Below are 24548 nucleotides of genomic sequence, written 5' to 3'. Positions count from 1 at the left end.
TCTGGAAGGAGCGTTTAGTCTAACCAGACACCTAGGTATTTGTAGTTGTCCACAAATTCTAAGTTAGAACCGTCCAGAGAAGTGATGCTGGACAGGCGGGCAGGTGCAGGCAGCGATCGGTTGAAGAGCATGCATTTAGTTTTACTTGTGTTTAGGAGCAGTTGGAGACCACGGAAGGAGAGTTGAATGGCATTGAAGCTCGTCTGGAGGGTTGTTAACAGTGTCCAAAGAAGGGCCAGAAGTATACAGAATGGTGTCGTCTGCGTAGAGATGGATCAGAGACTCACCAGCAGCAAGAGCGACATCATTGATGTATACAGAGAAAAGAGTTGGCCCAAGAATTGAACCCTGTGGTACCCCCATAGAGACTGCCAGAGGTCCGGACAGTAGGCCCTCCGATTTGACACACTGAAGTCTATCAGAGAAGTAGTTGGTGAACCAGGCGACGCAATCGTTTGAGAAACCAAGGCTACTGAGTCTGCCGATGAGGATGTGGTGATTAAGAGTCAAAAGCTTTGGCCAGGTCAATGAAAACGGCAGCACAGTATTGTTTCTTATCGATGGCGGTTACGATGTCGTTTAGGACCTTGAGCGTGGCTGAGGTGCATCCATGACCAACTCTGAAACCAGATTGCATAGCGAAGAGGGTGCGGTGGGATTCTCAATGGTCGGTAATCTGTTTGTTGACTTGGCTTTCGAAGACCTTAGAAAGGCAGGGTAGGATGGATATAGGTCTGTAGCAATTTGGGTCGGGAGTGTCACCTCGTTTGAAGAGGGGGATGACAGCAGCTGCTTTCCAATCTATGGGAATCTCAGACAACACGAAAGAGAGGTTGAACAGGCTAGTAATAGGGGTTGCAATAATTTCGGCAGATAATTTTAGAAAGAAAGGGTCCAGATTGTCAAGCCCAGCTGATTTGTAGGGGTCCAGATTTTGCAGCTCTTTCAGAACATCAGCTGAATGGATTTGGGAGAAGGAGAAATGGGGGAGGCTTGGGCGAGTAGCTGTGGGGGGTGCAGTGCTGTTGAATGCAGTAGGGGTAGTTAGGTGGAAAGCATGGCCAGCTGTAGAAAAATGCTTATTGAAATTCTCAATTATAGTGGGCTTATCGGTGGTGACAGAGTTTCCTATCCTCAGTGCAGTGGGCAGTTGGGAGGAGGTGTTCTTATTCTCCATGGACTTATGGTCCCAGAACTTTTTAGAGTTCGAGTTGCAGGAAGCAAATTTCTGTTTGAAAAAGCTAGCCTTGGCGTTTCTAACTGCCTGTGTGTATTGGTTTCTAACTTCCCTGAAAAGTTGCATATCGCGGGGGCAGTTCGATGCTAATGCAGAACGCCACAGGATATTTTTGTGTTGGTTAAGGGCAGTCAGGTCTGGGGAGAACCAAGGGCTATATCTGTTCCTGGTTCTACATTTCTTGAAAGGGCATGCTTATTTAAGATGGTGAGGAAGGCATTTTTTTTAAATAACCAGGCATCCTCTACTGACGGGATGAGGTCAATATCCTTCCAGGATACCAGGGCCAGGTCGATTAGAAAGGCTTGCTCGTTGAAATGTTTCAGGGAGCGTTTGACAGTGATGAGTGGAGGTCGTTTGACCGCTGACCCATTACGGATGCAGGCAATGAGGCAGTGATCGCTGAGATCTTGGTTGAAAACAGCAGAGGTGTAATTAGAGGGCACGTTGGTTAGGATGATATCTATGAGGGTGCCAGTGTTTGCGGCTTTGGGGTTCATTAATAATTTGTGTGAGATTGAGGGCATCAAGCTTGGATTGTAGGATGGCTGGGGTGTTAAGCATGTCCCAGTTTAGGTCACCTAGTAGCACGAGCTCTGAAGATAGCTGGGGGGCAATCAGTTCACATATGGTGTCCAGAGCGCAGCTAGGGGCCGAGGGTGGTCTATAGCAGGCGGCAACGGTGAGAGACTTGTTTTTAGAGAGGTGGATTATTAAAAGTAGAAGTTCAAATTGTTTGGGTACAGACCTGGATAGCAGGACAGAGCTCTGCAGGCTATCTCTGCAGTAGATTGCAACACCGCCCCCTTTGGTCGTTCTATCTTGTCTGAAAACGTTGTAGTTAGGGATGAGGATATCAGAGTTTTTGGTGGACTTCCTAAGCCAAGATTCAGACACAGCTAGGACATCCGGGCTGGCAGAGTGTGCTAAAGCAGTGAATAAAACAAACTTAGGGAGGAGGCTTCTAATGTTAACATGCATGAAACCAAGGTTATTACGGTTACAGAAGTCATCAAAAGAGAGCGCCTGGGGAGTAGGAGTGGAGCCAGGCACTGCAGGGCCTGGATTCACCTCTACATCCCCAGAGGAGCAGAGAAGAATAAGTATGAGGGTACGGCTAAAAGCTATAAGAATTGGTCGTCTGTGACGTCCAGAATAGAGAGAAAAAGGAGCAGGTTTCTGGGGGCGATAAAATAGCTTCGAGGTATAATGTACAGACAAAGGTATGGTGGGATGTGAATACAGAGGAGGTAAACCTAGGCATTTAGTTATTATGAGAGAGATATTGTCTCTAGAAACATCATTGAAACCAGAAGATGTCGTAGCATGTGTGGGTGGAGGAACTGAGAGGTTGGATAAGGTATAATGAGCAGGGCTAGAGGCTCTACAGTGAAATAAGCCAATAAACACTAACCAGAACAGCAATGGACATTGCATATTGACATTAAGGAGAGGCATGCTTAGCCGAGTGATCAAAGGGTCCAGTGAGATTCAGACAGCTAGCCGGGCCATAGGTAGCAAGCTGGTGGAAGATGGAGGGAGGTCTGTTTTTAGCCACCTCGTGCGTTTCCGTCTGTGGGTTAGTGGGGTTCCGTGTGGAAGGGGGGACCTGTCCAAGTTGGCAAAATAGTTAGTTATAGTGGCCCAAGAAAATTGTCCGATAGACCTATTCAGATCGCAGCCGATAAGACAGCTAACGATTAGCCGGCCGCAGATGGGCGATCAGGTTACGTCGCGACAGAGGGGCCAGTTGGATAACTCCCTCGGGCAGATAACGTCGGTGGTCCAGTCGTGAAGACCCGATGGGGCTCCGCATCGGCAGTAAAAAGGGTCAGGATAGGTGATTGTAGCCCAGGAGACACTTCAGCTGGCTAGCTCAGGAAAAGCCCACGAGTGGCTGACGGAACTCTTCAGCTGGCTAGCTCCGTAATAATGTGTGTTAATTCCGTGACCGAAGTTGCCAATAGTCACTCAGGTAGCAGCTAGTTAGCTGCAAGATCCAGGTGTAAATGTCCAGAGCCTGCGGTAGAAATCGGGGAAAGGAGAGAGAATAGGTCCGGTATGCTCTGGTCTGAGTCGCGTTGTACAAAAACTGCCGATAGCTTTTCGAGCTAATGGATAGCTGAGGACAGCTAACCGTGGCTAGCTGAACTCCAACGTTAGCCAGTGAAAATGGCTAACCTCTGGCTAGCTTCTGTTGTGGAATTCAGATGAGGTAAATAATACTTTCTTTTTTTAAATTGGTGAGGCGGGTTGCAGGAGAGTGCTTTGAGGTTGAGTTTTTAGAAGAAAAAAAGTAAAAAGATAAGTGAAGAAAAATATGTATGTGTGTGTGTGTGTGTATGTATATATATATATATATATATGAGACACGACAAGAGGAGGGTAGAGGACGTCTGAACTGCTACGCCATCTTGGATAAATATTGATTGGAGTCCACCTGTTGTAAATTCCATTGATTTGGTCATGATTTGGAAAGGCACACCTGTCTATATAAGGTCCCACAGTTGACAGTGCATGTCAGAGCAAAAACCAAGCCATGAGGTCGAATGAGTTGTCCGTAGAGCTCTGAGACAGGATTGTGTCGATGCACAGATCTGGGGAAGGGTACCAAAACGTCTGCAGCATTGAAGGTCCCCGAGAACATAATGGCCTCCATCATTCTTAAATGGAAGAAGTTTGAAACCACCAAGACTCTTCCTAGAGCTGGCTGCCCGGCCAAACTGAGCAATCGGGGGAGAAGGGCCTTGGTCAGGGAGGTGACCAAAAACCCGATGGTCACTCTGACAGAGCTCCAGAGTTCCTCTGTGGCGATGGGAGAACCATCCAGAAGGACAAACATCTCTGCAGCACTCTACCAATCCTTCCTTTATGGTAGTGGCCAGACTGAAGCCACTCCTCAGTGAAAGGCACATGACAGCCCGTTTGTAGTTTGCCAAAGCCACCTAAAGGACTCTCACACCATGAGAAACCAGATTCTCTGGTCTGATGAAAACAAAATTGAACTCTTTGGCCTGAATGCCAAGTGTCACATCTGCAGGGAACCTACAGTGAAGCATGGTGGTGGCAGCATAATGCTGTGGGGATGTTTTCAGCGGCAGGGACTGGGAGACTACCTAGGTTCGAAGGAAAGATGAACGGAGCAAAGTACAGAGATCCTTGATGAAAAGCTGCTCCAGAGCACTCAGGACCTCCGACTGGGTCAACAGTTCACTTTCCAACTGGACAACGACCCTAAGCACACACACGAGTTGCTTCAGGACATTTCTCTGAATGTCCTTGAGTGGCCCAGCCAGAGCCCGGACTTGAACCTGATCAAACATCTCTGGGGAGACCTGAGAAGTGACGCTCCCCATCCAACCTGACAGAGCCTGAGAGGATATGCAGAGAAGAATGTGAGAAACCCCCCCCCCCCAAATACAGGTGTGCCAAGATGGCAAAGGCTGTAATCTCTGCCAAAGGTGCTTCAACAAAGTACTGAGTAATGGGTCTGAATATATTTTTAATTAAATAGGCAAGTCAGTTAACAAATTCTTATTTACATTGACGGCCTACCCCGGCCAAACCCAGACGACGCTGGGCCAATTGTGCAACGCTCTATGCGACTCCCAATCACCGGCTGTGATAAAGCCTGGATTCGAACCAGGGACTGTAGTGACGCCTCTTGCACTGAGATGCAGTGCCTTAGACCTTTGCGCCACTCGAAAGCCATGTTTGTATATGTGATTTTTTTGTAAAAAAATGTACCTTCTAAAAACCTGTTTTTGCTTTGTTATTATGGGGTGTTGTGTGTAGATTGGGGCAACAATTTAAGACATTTTAGAATAAGGCTGTAAAGTAACAAAAATTTGAAAGTCAAGGGGTCTGAATACTTTCCGAATGCACTATGTGCAGCTTTGTCACGCCACACAATGCCACAGATGTTTTGAGGGAGTGTGCAATTTCCATGCCTACTGCCGGAATGTCCGTCAGAGCTGTTGCAGATAATAGAATGGTTATTTCTCAACCATAAGCCGCCTCCAACACAGTTTTAGCAGTAAGTCCAACCGGCCGCACATCCGCAGACCACGTGTATGGCGTTGTGTGGGTGAACAGTTTGCTGACATTGTGGGGTTATTGTATGGGCAGGCATAAGCTACGGACAACAAACACAATTGCATTTTATCGACGGCAATTTGAATGCACAGAGTTACCGTGACGAGATACTGATGCCCATTGTCGTGCCATTTATCTGCGGCCATCACCTTATGTTTCAGCATGTGTGGCCCCATGTCACAAGGATCTGTACACAATTCCCGAAGCTGAAGATGTTCGTTTTTCCCTGGTTCGCATGCTCACCAGACATTGGGATTGACATGTGACAGCTTTTTCCAGTTCCTTCCAATATCCAGCATCTTCGCACAGCCATTGAAGGGGAGTGGAACATCATTCCACTGGGCACAATCAACTGCCTGATCAACTGTATGCGATGGAGATGTTGTGATGCATGAGGCAAATGGGGGTCACACCAGATACATACTGGTTCTGATCCATGCCCCTATCTTTTTTTATGATATGTGACCAACAGATGCATATCTGTGTTCCCAACCATGTGAAATCCAGGGCCCAATGAATGTATTTCAAATGACAGATTTTCCTTTATGAACTATAACTCAACGTTGAAATTGTAGCATTTTTGTTCAGTATACATCACGCTGTTCGGCCTTGATCTGATTTATCTCTAGATGAACTGCAGTGAGAAAATGTACGTTGAGCTCAGGGGGGGGGGAAACCCAAACAAAATGGAATTCAAATAATTCAACTGACGTCATCAACGAGTTGTTTTTTTTTTAATACTGAAAAAGAACAAATGTCAGTTAATCACTCAGCACTATAAGCAAAGCACTTAACCCTAATTGCTCCAGGCTGACCCTGGCCGTGACCCCACTCTGAGGGTGTATCAGGGGGAGTTGTGATATGCAAAAACCTAATTTCCAGTTCACACATGCATAAGCACCCACCAAATTATGTATTAGACATCACGATTTAGAGCTGGCATGATTGCTTACTCTACATGTCAGTCACTTCTGTTCTATATAATATATTTCTTTCTGAATGTTCCATGTGGTTTATGTGATGCAGCCCTTGTATAATGCCTGTGATCATTAGACAAGGTACATGTAATGCTTGAATCCTTAATGGTGAAACTGTCACGTCTGTTTGGGATATTACAACAAAGTTATTTACCACGCTGCTGGATGCTCCTCGCCTCTGTTTTGTTAACAGAATAAAAATGCTGAAGGCCCTGGGGCGAACAGTGTCGCTGTTTCACATAATGCAGAGGCGATCTTTAAGAATATGAATCACTAGGTGTTAAATAGGTGGGTTAACGTGGATTGCCATTTGCTGTGAGTAAAGCAATGCTCCCTATATTTTAAATGCATTTTTTCCTCAATAGGTGGGTAAACTCCTACGCAAAAATAAACGGTGCATAAACAGCGTTTGCGTGTGTTCACACTGCTGCTCGCATGCAATCCTTATACAGAATTGGGCCTAAGTCTCACCAATATAATTTGTTTTTTCTTGGGCTTCTGTTATCCTGCTTGCACATTACAGGTGTATAACATTTGACTTTGCTTGTAATTTGCAACATTTGCAAGACAGCTTTATCACAATGACATGGTTCTGTTTTAAACTGATGAAGTACAGGTAACTGCCAAAATAAAGGAAACACTAACATAGTGTCTTGGGAGTTGAGCCAGAACAGCTTCAATGCACCTTGGCATAGATTTTACAAGTGTCTGGAACTCTGGTGTCTCATCCCTCCAATATTCTTACACCAAATTGAATTTCTCGTGGATTGTTGATGGTGGAAAACGCGGTCTCAGACGCCGCTCCAGAATCTCCCATAAGTGTTCAGTTGGGTTGAGATTTGGTGACTGAGATGGCCATGGCATATGGTGGACATCTTGTTTTCATGCTCATTAAACCATTCAGTGACCACTTGTGTCCTGTGGATGGGGGGCATTGTCATCCTAAAGTATGGGGGCATAGCCATGGTAGCCAAAATATTGGCCTGGCCAGCATTGACCCTAAGCATGATACATTTGATCTTGCAATGTGCATACATTTTAATTTTCATTGCCGTCTGTCCATTTTGAAAAGATGTCCTGGGAACTGTCCCAAAGTCGGCATGTCTTTTTGTTTTAAGAAGGTAGATGTGAAAGGCAAGGGAACCACTTTTGTATAAGCTCTCTCTGGGACCTGCCGCATCTACGCAGACGCACGTGTCACACGCGTGCAAACACAGCCAAATTTAAATGTGCATCAACAAAGAAACGAGCACGCAGTCACGTGTGCATAGACATAAAAATGTCTGAATTTTTTTTTTTATCTAAGCAATTCGAGTACAATTGTGTACATTGATTGTGATGCCAACCACCTCTAGGGTTGACTTTTATCTATGGACGTGAACAGGATTAAGATAAGTATTTTATGCGTTTGGTCTGGCAGTAGCGCTGCTTCCAACTCCAGACCACACGTTGCCCTAGAAGACCGGGGTTTGATCCCCAGCTCTGCCACTCTCATGACTATCTTCACCCCAGTCTTGCAATGGGTAACTTTTATACCTACAGTTGCATGCAATAAAAAGTTAGGTTGCGCCGCAGTACTGGCCAAATAATCACTGCAATGCGTCTTCTAGTGAGGGCTTGTCACAACCACCAAACCTGTTGTAAAAACTGTTTTAGTGCCCGCAACTTTACCATAATGTACCGATTTTTAAAGGCTTTAGGGGTTCCCTCCAGCTGTTTACTGTCTGCCAGACAGTTCAGCTGATAAGAAACCTGTGAGCACTAAGAAAGAAGGACCGCTTTTCTCTGTCCTCTCAGCCTGGATTTGTTTTTTTAACAATGATTGTGACTAAATGTTAACAATTGTTTATCCCATTTTTGTTGAAGTAGCCTATCATTTGCGAAAAGAGACTTGGGCTACTATGTTCAGGTGCTATCGATGCACCTTACATGGGAACTAACAATGGTCTTAATGCTACCAAGATACTAGAAAACCATTTGAACAAATCCACATTATTGTATTGACGTAGGAGTGGACTTTGAGTAGATTCCTTGTCACATGTCATCCTTGGGCGGGGAACACCCAGTCATAGGTCGGCTGTCACAAGAGACTAAATAAATATTTGTTAATGATCAACTTGTTGCGTTAGTGGTAAGCTATAGAACACTGCTCAATTAGGCATGGTCTAATACTTACTTTCTTCACTTTCAACGTGAGTTGGTTTTTTTCCGTGTTTTTGTTGGACCCTTTGTGCTTAGAGTATTCCATCAGGCAACAGTAAATTACACTTATAAAAAAGGTGCTACCTAGAACCTAAACCAGTTCTTCGGTTCCCATAGGAGAACCCTTGGAAGAACTCTTTTTGGTTTCTGGTAGAACTCTTTCCAGAGGGTTGTACCTGGAACCAAAAATGGGTTCTCCTATGGGAACCCATTCTGAGTGTTGCAACGCGCATGCCCCACCCACCTGAACTCTCCTTTTCAGCCACCTATTTCCTGTCTTTGAGAGGTGCAAAATCCACTTGTCACTTTAATTTGGCTCTGGTGACACTTTCCCACTTTTGCTTGTGCCAGTCGGTTTTCCCTGTTAATTAACGACTGCAGAAACATTTGTAATGACATGGGCGGACTTAGTGATTTGGAGGCCTCAGGCATATCAATTACAGAAGTATTCATACCCCTGAGTCAATGCATGTTAGAATCACCTTTTGACAGCAATTACAGCAGTGAGTCTTTCTGGGTAAGCCTGAAAGAGCTTTGCACACCAGGATTGTACAATAACATGATGCAGCTACCACTATGCTTGAAAATATGGGGTGGTACTCAATGTATTGGATTTGCAGTATTACTTTAGTGCCTTGTTGCAAACAGGATGCATGTTTTGGAATATTTGTATTTTGTACAGGCTTCCTTTTCACTCTGTCAATGAGGTTAGTGTTGTGGAGTAACTACAAGGTTGATCCATCCTTAGTTTTCCATCACAGCCATTCAACTCTGTTAGTCACCATTGGCCTCATGGTGAAATCACTGAGTGGTTTTCTTCTTCTCTGGCAATGGAGTTAGGAAAGACACTTGTATCTTTGTAGTGATAAACCATCCAAAGTGTAATAACTTTACCATGCTCAAAGGTATATTCAATGTCTGCTTTTTTAATTTTTATTTTTAACCCATCTACCAATGGGTGCCCTTCGCAAGGCATTGGAAAACCTCCCTGGTCTTTGTGGTTGATTCTGTGTTTTGAAATTCACTGCTCGACTACGGGACCTTACAGATAATTGAATATCTGGGGTACAGAAGTCATTCAAGAGTCCATGCAACTTATTATGTGACTTGTTAAGCCTAATTTCTATTCAGGTTTACCATAGCAAAGGGGTTGAATACTTATTGACTCAAGACATTTCAACTTTTTAATTTAGCATTTAAAAAAAAATTTATTCCACTTTGACATTATGGGTTATTGTGTGTAGGCCATTGACAGTCTCAATTTTAAATTCAGTCTGTAACACAACTATGTGGAAAGGGTGTGAATACTTTCTGAAGGTGGTTGTATGACCTAATTCACTTTGTTGAAGGCCTTTTTTGTTGTCAATGTGGCCTCACTAACCTGGCACGTTCATACTTGAGTAAAAATGAAGGAACTGTGATCGGTCCAGAGGGGTTCCGATCTATGCTGTAGCAAGGGTTGGTGTAAACAGAGGGTCGGCTTTTTAAGTAGCAAAAAAATCATAATTATGTATTTAATGTTCACAGAATGTCCCTTGGCCGGTTCAAGAAAGGGTTAACGAAATCCTACCTCAACCAGAGCACTTCACTTACAAACCAAAGATACTTTCCATAATCACCTAATTAAAATGTTATTTTGTGGCTAATCTTGGCTTTGGCTTGCTGCACTGGGAATCACTCATAAATTCTTAAGCTGTTCTTGGTCTTTATCTCAATGTTCTGTCCTTTGTTCTATGTATCGCCTTATTTCTTTGTCCGTTCCTTTCTCCATTCTCTTTTTTTTTCTCGTGCGTAATAGCCTCCGTCCTTTGACGCCGGTAATAAGGGATGCTTTCAGGGATTCCCGGAGTGTCCCCGCCCCTCTGAAACCAATTGGCCTCTGGATGGTTCACAATACCTTAATAGAAAATTACTCTCGTGAAAGTCACCAGTAAAAACCTACTTATGTAAAAGTATCTGGTTTAAAATGTTCTTAAGTACAGTGGTGGAAGAGTACTCCATTGACATACTTGAGTAAAAGTACAAAGTAAATGCTATAAATCGAATTCCTTATATTACGCAAACCAGAATTTACACCACTGTAACCTGGGCACAGTGGCCAGGCAAAATGCCCCCTACCTCTCCATTTCCTTTTCTACTTTGAATCTTCCCACAGATTTTGCTGAACCAACCTGCTGAAGCAAAACCGAATAAGAGCGATGCGCTGAGCAAGCCCACAACAGTGGGTCATTTTGGGTGGAGGGTTGTGGGTCCTTGAGCGGCGCATGCGGAGGGGGGCCTCAAGTTGATAAATTATTGTTTTATACAGTACCATTCAAATGTTTGGAGACTTACTCATTCAAGGGTTTTTCTTTTATTTTTACAATTTTTTACATTGTAGAATAATAGTGAAAACAAACTATGAAATAACGCATGTAGTAACCAAAAAAATGTTAAACAAATCAAAATATATTTCAGATAGTTAAAAGTAGCCACCCTTTGCCTTGATGACAGCTTTGCACACTCTTGGCATTCTCTCAAACAGCTTCATGAGGTCACCTGGAATGCATTTTAATTAACAGGTGTGCCTTGTTAAAAGTACATTTGTGGAATTTCTTTCCTCAATGCATTTGAGCCAATCATTTGGGTTGAGACAAGGTAGGGTTGGTATATAGAAGATGGCCCTACTTAGTAAAAGACCAAGTCCATATTATGGCAAGAACAGCTCAAATAAGCAAGCCAAACGACAGTCCATTACTTGAAGGTCAGTCAATACGGAAAATCCCGACTTGCTGCAAAGAAACCACTACTAAAGGACACCAATAAGAAAAGACTTGCATGGGCCAAGAAACACGAGCAATGGACATTGGACTGGAAATCCTGCCCTTTTGGTCTGACGAGTCCAAATTAGAAATTTTTGCGTCCAACCGTTGTGTCTTTATGAGACGCAGAGGTGAACGGATGATCTCCGCATGTGGTTCCCAATGAAGCATGGAGGTATGATTGTGTCGGGGCGCTTTGCTGGCGACACTGTCAGTGATGTATTTAGATTTCAAGGCATACTTAACCAACATGGCTACCGCAGCATTCTGCAGCGATACGCCTCCCCATCTGGTTTGCACTTAGTCCCACTATCATTTGTTTTTCAATAGGACAATAATCCAACACACCTCCAGGTCGAGTAAGGGCTATTTGACGAAGGAGAGTGATGGAGTGCTGCATCAGATGACCCGGCCTCCACAATCACCCGACCTCAACCCAATTGAGAGTTTGGGATGAGTTGGACCACAGAGTGAAGGAAAAGCAGCCAACAAGTGCTCAGCATATGTGGAAACTCATTCCAAGACTCTTGGAAAAGTATTCCAGGTGACTACCTCATGAAGCTGGTTGAGAGAATGTGCAAAGCTGTCAAGGCCAAGGGTATATTTTGATGATTTATTTTTTTGGTTACTACATGATTCCATATGTGTTCATAGTTTGTCTTCGCTATTCTATAATGTAGAAAATAGTAAAAATAAAAACTCTTGAATGAGTAGGTGTCCAAACTTTTGACTGGTACTGTATATGTTACTAGTATTTTTGTATTATGCCCAGCTCACGAGGCCCCTTGATTTGAGGCCGGAGGCCGGTAATGAGCTCAATTGAATACATTGGTGTGCTTCGTCTGGAATTTAAAGCACTGTCTCAACACTTGCATCACAAGAAACAACGTTATTTTGGTGGGTGTATTTTTTTCCTGCAATTGTACAAAAGAAAATGTTTAGTACAGTTGAAATGTTTACAAATTAGATGCGTTGAATGAAAGCAACTCTTGGATTATAGTGATGTAAGTATGTATAGATGGGTGTAATCTAGAGCCAACCATTTAGATCTGTAATTGTGTGGGTATCCCTTTCTTGACACTTGTTGAATTATGCAAGTGAACAACGGAAATTAATAATTGAGGCAGTCTAGGCGGCACAGGTGAGCACGGGTAGGCCTAGACCAAGCAAGTTTTTGGTGGTTGCAGCCCTGTCCATCCGCTTTATATTCATTTTTTAATGTATGCAAATAAATCCAGCATACATGAAAATGAGGCACAGTTTTCTTATCACAAAGTATAAAAACTAATATACTAAGAAAATGTATGAGTGCATTATAAGAAACTTGCATTTTACAATAAATGTAATACCTGAATTCTCACCATTACCTGAACTCCATTATTTGTCTGCCAGTACATTGTTTTATGTGCTGTAAATCAATATCTGATTTAGATTTTAAAATTAACAGCTTGGAGTATTTTCATCCATTGTCCAACTGTTGCTTTTAAACCTTTTTTCACAATTTTGAGTGTTGCTGAGATGTTCAATGCCACGATTTAGGGAGGGCACAGGGCCAGACATTATGGGGCGGTTGTTGGTGTCAAGCAGAGACCCAATCAGTTTTTTATTTTATTTTTGATTTACCTTTTTAACAAAGCAAGTCAGTGAAGAACAAATTCTTGTTTACAATGACGGCCAAACCCGGACGACGCTGGGCTAATTGGGAGTCCCATAGGGCGGCGCACAATCACAGCCGGATGTGTTGATGCCTGGAATTGAACCAGGGACGTAAGTGACGCCTCTTGCACTGAGATGCAGTGCCTTAGACCACTGCACCACTTGGTTTGAGCTACCCTTCATAATGACATTGAAACCCACATGAACTATGATAGACAGTTTGCTGATGCAGGTTTAAAATCTTTGGGGGCAGCTTATTGATGTCCTGTCATCGTGCTCCTGGATAGCACAACGTTTTTGTTCCATGGACTGAGTAATTTCTCACCATTTGAACTGCCCAATAAAACGGCTGGAGAAGGGGATGGGGAAATCCGCCCATTCCTCCCACAATTCGTGGAACATTTCACAGGCCCACAAGAAGCAGGATAGCATTCGCCTGCTGCTCCCAGCGATAGGTCCAGAAGCTATTCCTCATGTCAATCTGCTCAGAACGTCTAGCAGACACTCCAGTCTGCTTAGCAGCATGCCGTTGCCTTCGGTTTCCACAACTTGTAACGTTGTTCCAATCAGCGCTGGTCTCATCTTCTTTCTGTTCACGGTCTACTCCACTACTCGATGGAGAAGCAGATGGAGACGACTTCCTTGATAGGCAAGTTCCGGTAGCACAGGCCATTCAGATAGGGACTAATGACAAGGTAGGGATACATTCATCAGGCCCGAGCGGTTTGTCGCCACGAGTTGAGAACTTGAGTTCCAGTTTGCGTTTTCCCCGTAAATTAATGCGGAATTAGAATTTGCTTCCCAAGGATAGCCACCTTAAGCCTGTAATCCTCCGCAAGCAAACAATACCCACATTGGAACTCCAGATTGTCAATATTTTCCCGGGCAAGAGCATAATGAACACCGCTTCTACAGCGCTGGAATGGTTCGTTAGCTATTCCAGGCAAAGCGGGCACCATTGCAACCTGGCTAGCTAGTAGCAGGTGTTGACACAAACACTTACAAATAAAACTTTGGAAACGAGGTCGAGGCGCAGGAGGTATCCGAGTTCATGACAGGTCATTTTAGAGTGTTTACCCCACCTGCCTTGTTCAAGATTCCTTGGATTCCGATCTCCTTTCTATAATATCTTTGGCAACAGCACCATGCAATGTACTAAAGAGGCAGACACCTGGCCAGATCTCTTTCCAAAGTTTTACTTTGTTCATAAGTGTTAGTCAACACCTGCTAGACCCTCTGTTAAATTACACATTTCTCGAGGTAGGAATATCGCAAAAAGATGTTAAAAGGCTCATTCGAGAGAACACCTTCCCGAGTTATGACATCAAACAGAATTGAAATCTGTGAAATCATCTGTCATACATGTCAATCTCTAAAAGTCGTATTCCTATTTAACTTCCAGTGTAGTGAGAGCGACTTTATCACAGTGCTACGTCATACCGGACGGATTTCTGCCTGCTTGAATGCCAATAACAGATACACATGAAATGACCCAGGGAATCGATAGAACATCAGAGATAATAACATTCAAAATGGGTGAACTTTTTTTATTTTTAAGGTTTATGTAATAGCTGATTACTCGTCAGTTATTGTGCCACGGTCACGTCCCCTCCCTCTTTTTATCGCCTCAACTCTTGAATTCCTCGGTCTTCATTATTACCATATCATTGCCTGAGCCGCCTCCCCATTACTACAGACATGACCCTTCTTTATCAATGTTTTTGGGTGTTGGCAGATAAGATACAATGGGTGCATTGCAAATGGTGTGCTATTCCCCATGTAGTGCACTACTTTTGACTAGGGCTATGGGCAAAAGTAGTGCACTGTATAGAGACTAGGGTACCATTTTGGATGCAATCTGTCACATTTCAGTTGTTAATCAAGGGCTTGGGGATTGCGATTGAACAGCTAGAATTCATTGTTCCAAAGGTTGTTCATGGATTGTGTTGAAATCATTTGCCTAGAGAGCAGTCCAACCTGTGACACACATTCTTCTCTTTGGGCAACGTTTTCTTCATGTCCAATTTAGGTCATTTCTGGATAATATTTGGGGGACCCCTTTTTGGGTCAAGAGCAACCCCCAGAGACAAGTTCTGTAGTCGGAGTCTCAAACCAGTGTTCGTTATCGAACTGGCAGAACAAATCTGAATCAGATTTGTTGAGCTGAGACTTTGGTGGAAATATCCAATGTCAGACTGAATAGGGATTCAAAATAAGAGAAACCTAAAAGAAATTGTTAATCCCAACCTTGCATGCGTACTATATCTACGATATGGAAGGTGTTTTCTTTGGAAGCCTCGATCTCCTTAGGTGAAGCAATGCCCCGCATTGACAAGTCCACCAATCTTGTTCGATACATACTTGATAAATCATCTCCGCTGCCATAAATATTACATGAGCTGGGAATATTAGGCCTGTCTGGACATCCTCGCCAGAAGTTGGAATTGAAATGGTCTATCTTTTCAGATGTCTGTTGGCAATGCCCCAAGACTATAAGGTTGCACTGCGATCTTGGACCTTGTTTGACAATAGAATAAATACTTTGTCAACTTTTCTATGGAAATCAATTGCTTTCTAACACACAAGTCAACCCTGTAGAACCAGGACTATTTCAAACACAGATGGTTGACTATGGTATGTGGGAGTTGAAACCAAACAGAATCCGAACCGGGAACAAAAGTGATCTATACAGTTCCGGAACAGTCCCACAAAAAAATGCAACAAAGAACCAATGCAAAGCTTTTCCAATTTGTCAATCAAACTTCTTCCAGTGTCTGTCTGCTAGCTGAAAATCTTTGCCAGTGTGTAGGCTTCCTGCCTCTCCCGTTCCGAAGCATACAGTTGAAGTCGGAGGTTTACATACACCTTAGCCAAATGCATTTAAACTCCAGTTTTTCACTATTCCTGACATTTAATCCTAGTAAAAGTCTTAGGTCAGTTAGGATCACCACTTTATTTTAAGAATGTGAAATGTCAGAATAATAGTAGAGTGATTTTATTTCAGCTTTTATTTCTTTCATCACATTCCCAGTGGGTTAGAAGTTTACGTACACTCAATTACTATTTGGTAGCAATGCCTTTAAATTTAACTTCGGTCAAAGGTTTCAGGTAGCCTTCCACAAGCTTCCCACGTTAAGTTGGGTGAATTTTGGCCCATTCCTCCTGACAGAGCTGGTGTAACTGAGTCAGGTTTGTAGGCCTCCTTGCTTGCACACGCCTTTTCAGTTCTGCCCACAAATTTTCTATAGGATTGAGGTCAGGGCTTTGATGGCCACTCCAATACCTTGACTTTGTTGTCCTTAAGCCATATTGCCAGATGTTGCTTCAATATATCCATATAATTTTCCTGCCTCATGATGCCATCTATTTTGTGAAGTGCACCAGGCCGTCCTGCATCAAAGCACCCCCACAACATGATGGTGCCACCCCGGTGCTTCACGGTTGGGATGCTGTTCTTCGGCTTGCAAGCCTCCCCCTTTTTCCTCCAAACAGAACGATGGTCATTATGGCCAAACAGTTCTATTTTTGTTTCATCAGACCAGAGGACATTTCTCCAAAAAGTACGATCTTTGTCCCCATGTGCAGTTGCAAACCGTAGTCTGGCTTTTTTATGGCGGTTTTGGAGCAGTGGCTTCTTCCTTGCTGAGTGGCCTTTCAGGTTATGCCGATATAGGACTCGTTTTACTGTGGATATAGATGCTTTTGTACCTGTTTCCTCCAGCATCTTCACAAGGTCCTTTGCTGCTGTTGTGGGATTGATTTGCACTTTTCGCACAAGTACGTTCATCTCTAGGAGACAGAACGCATCTCCTTCCTGAGCGGTATGACGGCTGCGTGGTCCCATGGTGTTTTTACTTACGTACTTATGTTTGTACAGATGAACGTGGTACCTTCAGGCGTTTTGGAAATTCCTCACAAGGATGGACCAGACTTGTGGAGGTCTACAATGTTTTTTCTGAGGTCTTGGCTGATTTCTTTTGATTTTCCCATGATGTCAAGCAAAGAGGCACTGAGTTTGAAGGTTGGCCTTGAAATATATCCACAGGTACACCTCCAATTGATGTCAATTAGCCTATCAGAAGCTTCTAAAGCCATGACATAATTTTCTGGAATTTTCCAAGCTGTTTAAGGGCACTGTCAACTTGATGTATGTAAACTTCTGACCCACTGGAATTGTGATTAAGTGAAATCTGTCTGTAAACAATTGTTGGAAACATTACATGTCATGCACAAAGTAATGTCCTAACCGACTTGCCAAAACTATACTTTGTTAACAAGAAATTTGTGGAGTGGTTGAGTAATGAGTTTTTTAATGACTCCAACTTAAAAGTACGTAAACTTCCGCAGACGCTTGGTCACGCGTGAGCAGTATGGGTGACATGATTGAATAACGTATGTGTATATTTATTTTTCAGCACACGCAACATGGTCTAGTTTGGGTGTACAGTGCCTTTAGAAAGTATTTAAACCCCTTGACTTATTCCACATTTTGTTACAGCCTAAATTACTATTTTTGCTAATTTATTGAAAATGAAATGCAGAAAGTATTCAATCCCATGAGTGTACATGTTAGAATCACCTTTGGCAGCCTTAACTCCTTACTTCATTTGTATACGCTGTATACAGATTTTTGATATGTGTTGACTGTACGTTTGTTTATCCCATGTGTAACTCCGTGTTTTTGTCACACTGCTCTGCTTTATCTTGGCCAGGTCGCACTTGTAAATGAGAACTTGTTCTCAACTGGCCTACCTGATTTAAATAAAATAAATGAATACAGCTGTGAGTCTTTCTAAGTCTCTAAGCGCTTTAAACACCTGGATTGTACATTTGTACATTCTTTAAGTTATTCAAGCTCTCATGTTGGTTGTAGATGGCTATTTTCAAGTCTTGCCGTGGATTTAAGTCAACTCTAACTCAGCCACTCGGGAACATTCAATGTCGTCTTGTTAAGCAACTCCAGTGTATATTTGGCCTTGTGTTTTAGGTTATTCTCCTGCTGAAAGGTGAATTTGTGTCCGTGTCTGTCGGAAAGCAGACAACCAAGCTTTCCTCCTAGAATTTAGCCTCTGCTTAGCTCATTCCGTTAAAAATAAAAAAAATAAACGTTTTTTTTTTTTTTTTAACTCCTGTCCTTATCAATTACAAACATATCCATAACATGATGCAGCCACCACTATGCTAGAAAATATGAAGTGGTACTCAGTGATGTTTTATTGGATTTGGCCCAAATGTAACACTTTGTATTCAGGACAAAATCTTAATTGCTTTGCCACATTTTTATATAGTACAGTATTACTTTAGTGCCTTGATGCAAACAGGATGCATGTTTTGGAATATTTGTATTCTGTACAGGCTTCCTTTTCACTGTCAATTAGGTTAGTTTTCTCCTTAGGATGGCTCAACAACATTGTATTTACTCCACAATACTATCACAGCCATTAAACTAACTGTTTTTAAGTTGGCATTGGACTCATGGTGAAATCCTGAGTGGTTAAGGCAACTGAGTTAGGAAAGACACTTGTATCTTTGTAGTGACTGGGTGTTATGATAACCTCACCATGCTCAAAGGGATATTCAATGTCTGCTTTTTTGTTTTTGTTTTACCCATCTACCAATAGGTGCCTTTTCTTTGCGAGGCATTGGGGAAAATCTCCATGGTCGTTGGTTCAATCTGTGTTTTGAAATTCACTGCTCGACTGAAGGACCTTACACTTATCTGTATGTGTACACAAATCCATTCTCTGCGGTCTCACTTAGGACACAAGGAGGAATGACAGTGTCTTGGCTCTGGGGTGAAGTTTCCCCTAGGTACCAATCTAGGATCAGCTTCCCTCCCCCAATCCTAACCATTAGTGGGGGGGGTAATGCAAAACCCAAGATCAGCGTCTAGGGACAACTTTTTACCCTACACCTTCAACCTACATGACAGCACTGCTGTTATTTGATCTATGGGCTTGGAGACATGAAAGTGATGAGTTCCAAACCCAAGCTGAACTCATCAGCCAGCCTCTCTTTGCCTGCCTCCTCATGATTGTTTTCCTAAATCAGCCGAGAAGAAGGCTCTGATCCCGCCGGCTAGAACATTTCCAGACTTGTGCGTCCCTAACAGCACCCTATTCTGTATTTAGTTCACTGCTTTTGACCACGGCCCATAAAGTAGTGCACTACATAAGGAATAGGGTGCCATTTGGGACTTAGACATCCCCTTCCTGATTTAAACTAGAGCCTTGTAGGGAACAGGCCCCAGAGGCCTCCCTAATAAAATCTTCCCCCTCAATTTCATCCCACGACTTGGTAGGTCTGTGGTCCTTTTCTGCTCCTTTATTTGGTGCCAGCGCTGGACCGTTGACCATATGACCGGGTCCCCACTCCTTACATAATGTCTCCCAAATGACAGGACCTTGCCAAAAGTAGTGCACTATATAGGGAATAGTGCTTTTTTCTTCTCCCAGCTGTTGTTACCAGAACCAGTCTGCAAAGCCCATATGGTTGTCGTTTTTGGCAAGAGAGGGGGGGTAAAAGATGCTTTGAACGGGCCTAATCTTAGCAAAAACAAAGTCTTTGACCTGTTGGGTTAAAGCCCAAAGGATTGGCCTAAGTGTGTTCATCACCCATAGGGCTCTTGTCAGAAGTAGTGCATTATATAGGGTGCATTTGGAACAGACCCCATATATTATCAACTAATAAAACAAGGTGTCTTGATTTTGTATCTTGCCTAACTTCTGAGCCCTCTTTCTCTCTCTCACTCCCTGTGTGCAGCTGGATCTGAGTCGGCCCCTGGAGGAGCAGGGCCCTCTGGATGTCATCATCCACAAGCTGGCGGACCTCATTCTGGCGGACCAGAACGACACGCAGGCCCTGCTATTGGTGCAGAGTGTCCAGGTAAGCCAATCGGCACCGCTAAAACATTGTAAGGGTGGATCACAAGCTCTTTACCTAATGGGGGAAGTTGTTCTTTGACAGGTGCAGCCATTTCTTTGAGGGCTAAGGGTCTGAAGGTGCTGTAGGATGTTTCTCTTTGAGGGGTTTGTCTTTGGTGATTACATCCTTCAGTAATTTTGCTCAGAGTTTGGTGAACGTTTGGTGTTCCTGGATAGAAATGGGATAATGAAATTATTTTTATATTATTATCTGCAGGAGCTCTCCTAATCATGACTTAATCCAGTGTTTATTCAACTACAGGTAACTGCCAAAATAATGGAAACCCTTGAGTAAATGAGGAATACAAAGTATATTTACATGTACATTTAAGTCATTTAGCAGATGCTCTTATCCAGAGCGACTTACAAATTGGTGCATTCACCTTATGATATCCAGTGGAACAACCACTTTAGAATATATTGAAAGCCGGTGCTTCCACAGTGTGGTTCCTGAGTTAATTTAGCAATTAACATCCCATCATGCTGGTCACTGAATGGGTTGATGCGCATGAAAACCATGCTCGCTCACCACACATTCTAGCTCCAAGTGCAATGCTAACCAACAGAACGACATATACAAATGTATTCCTCTCCCTTTCCACCAATAGGATCTGATCTGAATGAGCACATGATTGATGTGGTCATAAATAAAAAAAGCTGGACAGGACATTTATTCTGGCCATTATTTTGGCTACCATGGCTATGCCCCCATAGAATGCCAATGCACCTATCCACAGGGCACAAGTAGTCACTGATTGGGTTGATGCGCATGAAAACAATGTCGGTCACCAGAGTGCAACCCAATTTATGGGAGATTCTGGAGCGTCACCTGAGACAGCGTTTTCCACCACCAGAAAGCATCCCTCCAATAGAGCTCCAGACACTTGTAGGATCTATTCCAAAGTGCATTGAAGCTGTTCTGGCTCGTGGTGGCCCAATCCCCAATGAAGAAACTGTTGGTATTTCCTTTATTTTGGCAGTTACCTTTTATATTCTTATGGGGGCCAGATTTGAAAAAGGTTACTTGCAGGGGTACAGACATCTTCTACATATGATTTACAACGGGTGAAAGTAGATTTTAGAATTTTTCTTCGTATAGAACCTCCTATGTATGAAATGTTTTTTATGGGCTTAATGGTAAATATGAGTAATTTAACTGTAAAAAAAAATATGACCTTTCTAATGTGGCATGAACATGTATTCATCTGATTTGTCAAACAAATCACTTCCAAAAGTAGGCTACCTGCGCACGTTAATCCAATCTAAAATGATTTAGGCAACAGTGTAGCCCAAATCAAGTGTAGGCGTCTTATTTTACTCAATAGCGTATATGCAGCTCCAAAAGCCCACGGAGGTTGTGAAATATGAATACGACTCGAATGCTTTTGAAAATATAGAATAGATTGCTGTTATTTTCTATTGGTATCATGATGAAGATACTCCATGTGCGACCCTATGCCTGCTCCCTGACAAAGCAGGGTGAAGGTAGGAAAGAGATGAACGTGGATCAAAAGCTGATCACGTCTTGTCTGTTTTAATGAACAAAATATCTATTGATTTCCATACAGGCTGCACAGACCAGTAACATAATTCAACTCAAAATATACCTTTCTCTTCTTTTGAAAATAGGACCTGCCTAAATAAATTTAATAATGGAATTATTTTTGAAGGGAGGTATAAAAGGCAAGAATGTGGTAAAAATTGGCCTGTTTGTAAGCGGGTTATACCTTGCCCCCAAAAAATGAACAGGCGAAATAGCATAAATCCTATGTGAAAGCACTATTGTGGAGTAACTACAATGTTGATCCATCTTCAAGTTTTCTACCATCGCAGCAATTAAACTAGCTTTTTTTAAATCACCATTGGCCTAATGTGAAATCCCTGAATGATTTCTTTCCTCTCCAGCAACTGCGTTAGGAACAGTACCGCTTTTTTTGACTGTATTGATACACCATCCATGCTCACAGGGATATTCATTGTCTGCTTTTACATTTTTACACATCAACCAATCTGTGACCTTTGCGAGATATTGGGAAAACCTCCCTGGTCTTTGTGGTTGAATCATCTAATTTTTTAAAATAAAGTACTTGACTTAGGGATCTTACAGATACTGTATGTGTGAGGTACAAGCTGGTGTAGTCATAAAAAAAATGATATTATTGCACACAGAATGAGTCCATACAACTTATGTGATTTGGACACTTTTACTTACTCCTGAACATTTTTTAGGCTTGCCATAACAAAGGGGTTGAATACTTATTGACTTGAGGCATTTGTGTAAAAATTTCAACAAAATAAATTAACTTTGACATTATGGGGTGTGTGTATAGATCACTGCCACAAAATATTTCTGAAGGCACTGTAGGCCTACTTTGGAGTAAACATTTAATTGGCAAAGTTTTGTGTATGTTGATTGCCTATTTTCTCCTTCCCCTCCTTTCCATCAGGCTTGGCTGTCATTTTTTCTTTGGGGGGTGCCTCTGCTAAGGATTTCTGAGATTGTGTGTAAAACCTAAGCTAATAAGTTCAATGTTTTTTGCCTTTTATTTCCCCTCCAATTCGAGCCCTGAGTGTAGGGAATTTGAGCATTTTGTTTGAGATCAAATCAGAGGAGAAAATAACACTTATGAAAAGCAGTCCCCGATCATGTCAATTGTTTTATCCCTCCCTCAAGCATTTTTGCTAGATATGTATTGGCTTGCTTGTGACGGCCATTACGGAGAAAAGCAACATTCTCCTCCCTAAGCTCACTTACTCTCTTGAAAGCGTTACCCTTGCTTAGCGACCTAATGTCATTATGTAAAAGTTGATCACGATGCTCTGCAGACATGTCTTTCAGCAGACTACGAAACAACCGATGTTGGTGGAGTGGTGTCGCCAGATGTTTGCAGCTGCAATTGGCTGATGTTAGCAGCTCTGATTTGGCTGTAACTGGTACGTTGGGTGATATTGATTGACAGCACTTAAGTGGTGGGACTACAGGAAAACGGATGATCCTATTGGAGAATATTGAGCGAGGGCTCATTTTGGAACTATACATTGGTTTTTTACAGGGATGTTTTTGTGTGGATTTTTATATTAATGTTGATAATTGATCAAAGGGCCATTCTAAATTGATAAAGGGGCCAGATCTAGCCCATGGGCCGCCAGTTGAATAGCCGTGACTAGAGGTCGACTGATTTAATCGGAATGGCCAATTTAATTAGGGCTGATTTATTTATTTATTTTTTATAATTTTTTTTTCCAAGTTTTCATAACAATCGGCATTTTTGGACGCCGATTATATTGCAATCCACGAGGCGACTGCGTGGCAGGCTGACCACCTGTTACGCGAGTGCAGGCTGCAAGGAGCCATGGTAAGTTGCTAGCTAGCATTAAACTTATCTTTATAAAAAACAATCAATCTTAACAATCACTAGTTAACTACACATGGTTGATATTACTAGTTTAACTAGCTTGTTCTGTGTTGCATATAATCAATGTAGTGCCTGAAATTGTCACTTCTCTTGCGTTCAGTGTAAGCAGAGTCAGGGTATATGCAGCAGCTTGGGTCGCCTGGCTCATTGTGAACTGTGTGAAGACCATTTCTTCCTAACAAAGACCGTAATTAATTTGCCAGAATTTTACATAGTTATGACATTGAAGGTTGTGCAATGTAACAGTAATATTTAGACTTAGGGTTGCCAACCATTTGATAAAATATGGAACGGTTCCATATTTCACTGAAAGAATAAACATTTTGTTTTCAAAATGATAGTTTCCGGATTTGACCATATTGATGACCAAAGGCTCGTATTTCTGTGTTTATTATATTATAATTAAGTCTGATTTGATAGAGCAGTCTGACTGAGCAGTGGTAGGCAGCAGCAGACTCGTAGCATTCATTCAAACAGCACTTTACTGTGTTTTGCCAGCAGCTTTTAGCAATGCTTGACACAGCGCTGTTTATGACTTCAACCCTATCAACTCCTGAGATTAGGCTGGCAATACTAAAGTGCCTATAAGAACATCCAATATTCAAAAGTATATGAAATACAAATGGTATAGAGAGAAATAGTCAACACGTCATAATAACTACAACCTAAAACTTCTTAACTGGGAATATTGAACCACCAGCTTTCATTTGTTCTGAGCAAGGAACTTAAACGTTAGCTTTTTTACATGGCACATATTGCACTTTTACTTTCTTCTCCAATACTGTTTTTGCATTATTTAAACCAAATTGAACATGTTTCATTATTTATTTGAGACTAAATTGATTTTATTTATGTATTATATTAAGTTAAAATAAGTGTTCATTTTTCATTCAGTATTGTTGTAAATGTAATTTATTATAATAAATGACATTTTCAACAATACTGAATGAACACTATTTTAATTTAATATATACAAATAAAAATCGGCCGTTTAAAAAAAAAAATTTTTTTTTAATCGGTATCGGCCTTTTTTGGCCCCCAATAATCGGTATAGTTATCGGCGTTGAAAAATCATAATCGGTCGACCTCTAGCCGTGACCTAATCCGTAGGTGGGTTCGCAGGAATAGGGGAAGATCAAAGGGTGGTGAAGGTAGTGCATGTTGCCCATAACATGTTGGGGTGGAGTACGTCGGTGACCTCACACCTTCCTTGAGTCATCTGCCCCTCACGGAGGGACAGA

The 24548-nt window shown here is 42.4% G+C and overlaps 1 protein-coding gene across 4 annotated transcripts in view; it reads left to right on the top strand.

The window, feature by feature from the left end:
- The window catches only part of itpk1a (inositol-tetrakisphosphate 1-kinase a), a 66862-nt gene that overhangs the window by 23264 nt on the left and 19050 nt on the right, over positions 1 to 24548 (top strand). For all 4 annotated transcript variants that reach the window (XM_029733368.1, XM_029733367.1, XM_029733366.1 and 1 more), the window contains one exon: positions 19731 to 19853. In XM_029733368.1, the coding sequence (XP_029589228.1) occupies positions 19731 to 19853 (123 nt within the window). The remainder of the gene's footprint in view (positions 1 to 19730; positions 19854 to 24548) is intronic.

The sequence above is a fragment of the Salmo trutta genome, chromosome 35 (genome assembly GCF_901001165.1).
Source record: "Salmo trutta chromosome 35, fSalTru1.1, whole genome shotgun sequence".
Classification (NCBI taxonomy): domain Eukaryota; kingdom Metazoa; phylum Chordata; class Actinopteri; order Salmoniformes; family Salmonidae; genus Salmo; species Salmo trutta.
The sequence above is the reverse complement of the archived record's forward strand: the minus strand, read 5'-3'. Positions and strand labels throughout refer to the sequence as shown.